This window comes from Oreochromis aureus, linkage group 20 (assembly GCF_013358895.1).
Source record: "Oreochromis aureus strain Israel breed Guangdong linkage group 20, ZZ_aureus, whole genome shotgun sequence".
NCBI lineage: Eukaryota > Metazoa > Chordata > Actinopteri > Cichliformes > Cichlidae > Oreochromis > Oreochromis aureus.
The window spans coordinates 11,604,705-11,610,670 of NC_052961.1; the positions used below are offsets into that span (position 1 = coordinate 11,604,705).

Sequence of the window (5,966 nt, forward strand, 5' to 3'; positions counted from 1 at the left end):
CTTTTCGAAGGTTGTATCTGACCTTTCCTTCATTTACTTTAAAACTAGGGTGAGAACATATTTGTAGTTGCATGAAGGCGTCAGTGGGTGATCTCATTATTTGAGGCAATAATGCCAGAATAAGTGATAGTTTGGTACCAGGATAAAACAAAAGCCAGAACCTGACCTCTCGGATTGCGAGGGTTTATCTGAATTCTATTGTAATACTTTAAAAGTGTTATTTGGCTCACCAGCAATAGAATTATGTTTGCATTGACCTGTAATGCCTTATTTATAATACAAATTTGTATTGAAAATGACTGAATAATCTGTTTTGATGTCTTTGGTATTTCAAATGTATGTATGTGACTATAGGCAGGTTCTCAAGTTTAAACCATCTAATAACATGACAACATGAAATTTTCAAAGTAGGATTTAATAATAATAATACTGCTTTTATTGTGAAGCTTTGTTACAAACAAAAATACAGTCCCAACTTTATTGTGAAATTGAATAAAAATAAGAGCGAAATATATTCTGGTTAATGTGATTTCAGCGAAGGTTCTTTCAGTCTTTCATCAGTGACATACAAATTTTCAGTCAATAAGTTACGAGTTACTTTCACTACATTTACAAATTAAATGCAAGCCCACAATCTAGGAATGGATAGTCAAAGGCAATAATTATGAGTTAAGTAATTTAATCACTTCCACAGGATCTCAACCTGTTAACGGTGTAGTTACACTTCCACAAAGTTTAAATTTACCATCTGTTGATGATCATTGAGGACATACACTGTCTCCTTGATACTTGTCAGAAAAAGAAAATGACTGGGATATAGTTGTACTCAAACTCATAGTAACAGCGAAATAGATTTTCCACTTTTATCAGACCGAAGGTAAAACCATACCCTAGAAGTTCCATATTTCTTTAGGTTTCTTACATTTACCTTAAGACTATGTTGAGAAGATTAAGTGGAGCTTTCCCTAAACAAGCGTTTGGAAAACAATTTATAACTTTAAGGGACTTTATTAAAGCTCTATTTTATAGGAGTCTTGAAACAGGAGCTCTATAAAAATGTCTTTGCATAATCACTTCTTTCGCAAGAAAACCTCTGCAAAGATAATGTGGCCAAACCAAAACATTGCTTCCAAGTGTTCCTTAGAATTTCCTTAAGTGTCAGCATTCAGTGTTCACATTGTGTACAAAATTTCAATGGCATCAAATTATGACAAAGTGTATCAGTCTTACACAAAATATGTTTTAAGGTTAAGTATGTGAGAAGGGTAATATTTAAAAATATCTCAACTTATAGTGGAATGTGCTTGTGCAGAAAACCTCTTCAGTACTGTTAACCTAGATTTGGAAACTGGTGTGAAGACTGCGACGAAACTTAGAGCAGAACACATTTACGTCTTTTCTTAGGTTCAGGTGGCTCCAGGGCAGCCAGTATTGCCTCATCAAACACATTCTTTAATCCTTTCTGTGGAAACAAGACATTTATATTCAAAACAGAGCCATTTTCTGGAAATATGTGAGCGCAAAAGAAAGCTGAGTAAAAATGGAGCAGGGCAATCAAAATTTTCATTTATTGAAATAACATTATACAAGTCTCTCCTCGTGATCAAGTTGTCTTAAAGACAAAAGCCTGTGAAAATTTTTATGCTGCAGTAGAAAAAAAAAAGAAGAGATATTACTGTCAAAGACAGTAGCACTGATGCTTAAATAGGGTACAATGGATGAGCTCAATGCTGATATAAGGAATGTTTGCTTAAAAATAACAACAAAAACCCCAACAAAAACAAAAACAAACCCCACCCCCAAAGACATGTCAGGTTACACAGACTTGTCCATAAGGTGAAGAACTAAAGATTGGCACCATCGTCATTAGGCAGCATGGACAATTATTGAGATTAGTTGAAAAGAAAGCACAGATGAAACAAAGGAAAAGGTTAATGGGTACAGAAGTTTAAAGTTTGAAACAGCATGGGGGTTATTTTAGTAACAGACATTTGTTTACAATGAATGAGCAGCACATGATCGAGAGGCAAAGCAAGATTCGAGAAGACATCAGAACAAACAGCATTTTCTCTTTCTCTGAGTTTCGGGGGCTCTAAAGCAGCTAGGATAGCCTCATCAACACGTTCTTCAATCCCGCTACAGCAAGAGGAAAAGGAGGAAGAAAGACAGGTACACAGTGTTAGATGGGAGTTTTTAGGTAAGTGGTGTTAGCAAAACATAAAGCAAAGCAATTCCACCCATGTTAAGAGATTGCATTCAGAAACATGCTTGTTAGAGCAGCTTTTAGTGTATCGTGTAATGAGAGATCTTACCTGTGTTAGAGCAGAGCACTCAACATATTTGACTGCCTTAAGGTCACGAGCCAGCTTTTCTGCTGTCTCAGGAGTGATTGGCTTTTGTTTGTTCTTGGCTAACTTTTCCACTGTAGACGGATCATCACGCAGGTCGATCTGAGTGCCTACCAACAGGAACGGGGTCTTGGGACAGTGGTGAGTTATCTCAGGAACCCACTGGTGGAGAAAACAAAAACTCATCAAAAACAGGGATTTACAGATTATTTTACGTGACTGACAGAAAATGCACTGCATTTTCATAAACTTTTCTATTATTGGAGGACCACAGAGAAAAATAAACCCACAAACTAACCAGATATTTCTAAAATTCTAAAATTAAAATAGGCACTTTCAAATTCTCCATTATTTTCACAACGGGTCATCACATTTTAATTTGGTCCACATTTTTACTTGGCATAGATTTTACACCTGCTGTTAAACTCCCATTTATCCAGGCTTAGAACCAGCGGTAGGAGTACAGTAGTTTTCGATCCCCTAAGGCTGGGTTTTGTGTTTTCAGAAGAGAATGTGTTAACCAAACCATATTATCTTAATTTTTACATAACATGTATGGCTGAATTACATACCACAATAGATTGTAAAAGATTTTTAAAAAAAAATACAGTCTTGAAACCCCAGCACAATATTATAACCTAGTTCACTGACAGAAAAAAAGAAAGAACATGTGAAACAGAGAGAGAAAAACAAAACAAAACATGCATACATTATGTATATATTTGCATATTTCACATTTCATTAAAATTAATGCGTGTGAGTGAGCTGCACGAGTATGAACGTGTTGTGAGGTTATGTGGAAATGTGAGACTCTATTCAGTCCAAATTGATATTAGCTACAGGATAGCGTTAGGTTAAAAAAAAAAAAAAAATCACAATAATAAAACTAGAACCATCACTACTATTGCTAAACTATGCTCGTCATAACCTTGGACACCACGGATGGCTCCGGATGATCCTCATTAGAAGTACCCATGGCGGATGAGAAAGGATCAATAATGGCCAGGGTCCAGCAGTGTTTCTGCTCTGTGTGCAATAAATTTTTCTTTTATCTTTAAAGTTATAGCATATTGTTTACAATTCTACTTATCTAGACCAGTTAAAGTTGTTTTGGGCCGCATAACATCCTATGGAGGGAGGTCATTACATGAGGGGAAGAGGTATTGGTCTAATCCATATCAGTGACTTGGCATTTCTCCCCACAAAACCTGTTCCTAAGTGATCAAAGTATAAATTATCCAGCGACTGAGAAGAGAAAGAAAGAGAGAAATGGGATGGAGCAGCAAGATTTGTCTGGTTCTCAAAACAAACAAACAAACAAACAAAACAAACCCCCCAACCTCTTTTATTTGGACCATTATCTGTGGTAATCTGATCTGCTTTTAGAGTGAGGCAACACACACAATAACAACCTTTTTTCCTTCATTGTTTAAGTAACTTAACTCAATAAAAAAACTCTCTGTGTTCATTATCACTATTTCATGTTCTTTATTATTTTGACCATTTTGGAATTTCTCAGGGCACGTAGGTTCAAGAACAAAAACAAAGTCTGTATTTAGAATAAAATCATGTACCTTTTCTTTAACATTCTCAAATGAGGAAGGTGAAACAACTGAGAAACACACTAAGAAGACATCAGTCTGCGGGTAGCTTAGAGGTCGTAACCGGTCATAATCCTCCTGACCTAAGGAGAGACCACACACATACACATAAATAATTTGCCAAGAGACAGCCTAAATAAAACTAACACATTTAACTAAAAGTGGAACTAAAATGAATTGTACCTGCTGTGTCAAATAAGCCAAGGGTGTAGGGTTCACCCCCAATCATTACAGTTACTGCATAGTTGTCAAACACCTGTGATAGAATAAGTTGCATGTCAGAATATTTTGAATGCACATTGAAGTGAAAACATTTTTTTTGTGTGGAAAACTTACTGTTGGTACATATTCTGAGGGGAATTTATTAGTGGTGTATGAAATCAACAGACAGGTTTTTCCCACTGCTCCATCACCCACCACCACACACTTGATAGTCTGCATCTCTGTGCTTTCTGAAGCTGCTAGCAATCACGTTTATCACGTTACCTGCAAGGAGAAGGAGGTGATAACTGACGAAGGTTAGGCCAATATTCAATATTTTAGACACCTAGAGACAATGTTAAGTTATCCAAATGTTCTGTCGTATCCACTGCGAATAACTTCTTAATGAGACGATGGGACCCAAGTGGAACAGCGGAGTTTTCTAGAATTAAACAGCTAAGAGTCACACCCAGCTATCAACAACATTGTCTGAAGGCTAACGTTAGCTAATGACTTGCTTACTCATTTAATTACTTTTCTACGTTTAGTGTATGTAAACAAGTTCTTAGATTACTCACAAAATGTGGCGATAACTACTTAAATAATTACTGGCAAGTGAATCATGTTTGCGCATCATTTAGCAAACTCTGCTAACGCAATGCTAACTTGTTAGCTAGTTTAGCAGCCAGTCGGATAACGTAAGGGTGTAAACAAACGCTCCGTTAGTTTCTATGAGGTTAATATAGGAAAGCGTAGTTCACAAACAAAATCAGACGACTGCACAACTTCACAAAATGCCAGTTACATTTTTTAGCTACGTACCCGTGTCCCTCTTGTGTCTCTGCTAGCTAACGTTAGCAGTCTGTTTCGCCGGGCGTTGGCACCAGCGAGCAACAACTTGGTACAGCCAGTCTGCGAGTAGCGACTTCCACTACGACTTTCAAGCGAGACGGAATAATCCCGGACAACAGTTTCAAAGTAAAACATTTACATGTTGCTACAAACTCCATTCATTGTAAAAGCTAGTTCTCTAAACCTGAAAGTAAAATTTTTATTCTAAGGCGTTTTCTTTGTATATAAGTTCAATATCATGCACGAAGTCTTAGGCATGACGCTTCAAACGTTCCTTTCTGTGCTTTTACACTGAAACGTGACTTCCCCTCACGTTGTTGAGTGTCTTGACACGAGATTAAGCGCGAGGTTCATGCTGCAGAAGTTATGATGTCATCTTCTTAAATTCCTCTCACCTTGTATCCCCTCCTGGAGGTAAACACGACACAGTATCCGAATGACTTCATAAGATTTACCATGCGATTGTGATATGCGTATGAACAAGAAGATTATTATATTTAATTAGCATCGATTTTGCTAGGAAAATTGGAAATCAGAGCAGTGATTTATTGAAATTTCTTGAAACATACATGAAAATACAGAAATAATGGCAAAACAGAGGTTCTGCAACAGCAGTGAGCTTGAAAGTCAATATTTGATATGTCCACCTTTATTCTTCAACACAGCATCAACTCTTTAAGGCAAGCATTCTTACAGTTTCTTTAACCAGCCTTCATGAATAGTTTTCTAGGCTTGTTGAAGGACATTTAAAGCTCTTCTTTGGATTCTTTGGATATTGGCTGCTTTTTGTTGGCTGTTGCCAATCAGAGGTTTTGGTGCCCAGTTCTTGTGCAGTTCGTTAGACCTCAGCCTTTTTTCCCTTCCACAAGAATGACTCCTTGACACAAACTCTTTCACTGAGAACATTTCAGATGAGGCTGAAAATCCAGATGCATTTCTCAGGTCCTGTACCAAGTCTTTGCAA

General features: G+C 37.0%; 1 protein-coding gene across 1 annotated transcript; it reads right to left on the reverse strand.

Annotated features, from left to right (window-relative positions):
- Nucleotides 1–440: 440 nt before the first annotated feature.
- LOC116319509 (cell division control protein 42 homolog) lies at nt 441–5,281 on the reverse strand. Its single transcript, XM_031738870.2, has 6 exons — nt 4,973–5,281; nt 4,286–4,435; nt 4,133–4,205; nt 3,923–4,032; nt 2,313–2,510; nt 441–1,462 (listed from the first exon to the last, which is right to left on the reverse strand). Exons 2-6 carry the CDS (start codon nt 4,388–4,390, stop codon nt 1,373–1,375), a joined length of 576 nt encoding a protein of 191 aa, XP_031594730.2. The 5' UTR covers nt 4,391–4,435; nt 4,973–5,281; the 3' UTR covers nt 441–1,372.
- Between the last annotated feature and the right edge of the window lie 685 nt (nt 5,282–5,966).

Bases quoted from the DNA above. Each gene is read 5' to 3' on its own strand.
- LOC116319509 (XM_031738870.2), bottom strand. From the start codon at position 4,390: ATGCAGACTATCAAGTGTGTGGTGGTGGGTGATGGAGCAGTGGGAAAA. The intron at 4,206-4,285 runs GTAAGTTTTCCA...ATTCTATCACAG, and splicing joins CCTCAGAATATGTACCAACA to GTGTTTGACAACTATGCAGT. The intron at 1,463-2,312 runs GTAAGATCTCTC...TTGTTTCCACAG, and splicing joins AGTGCTCTGCTCTAACACAG to AAAGGATTAAAGAATGTGTT.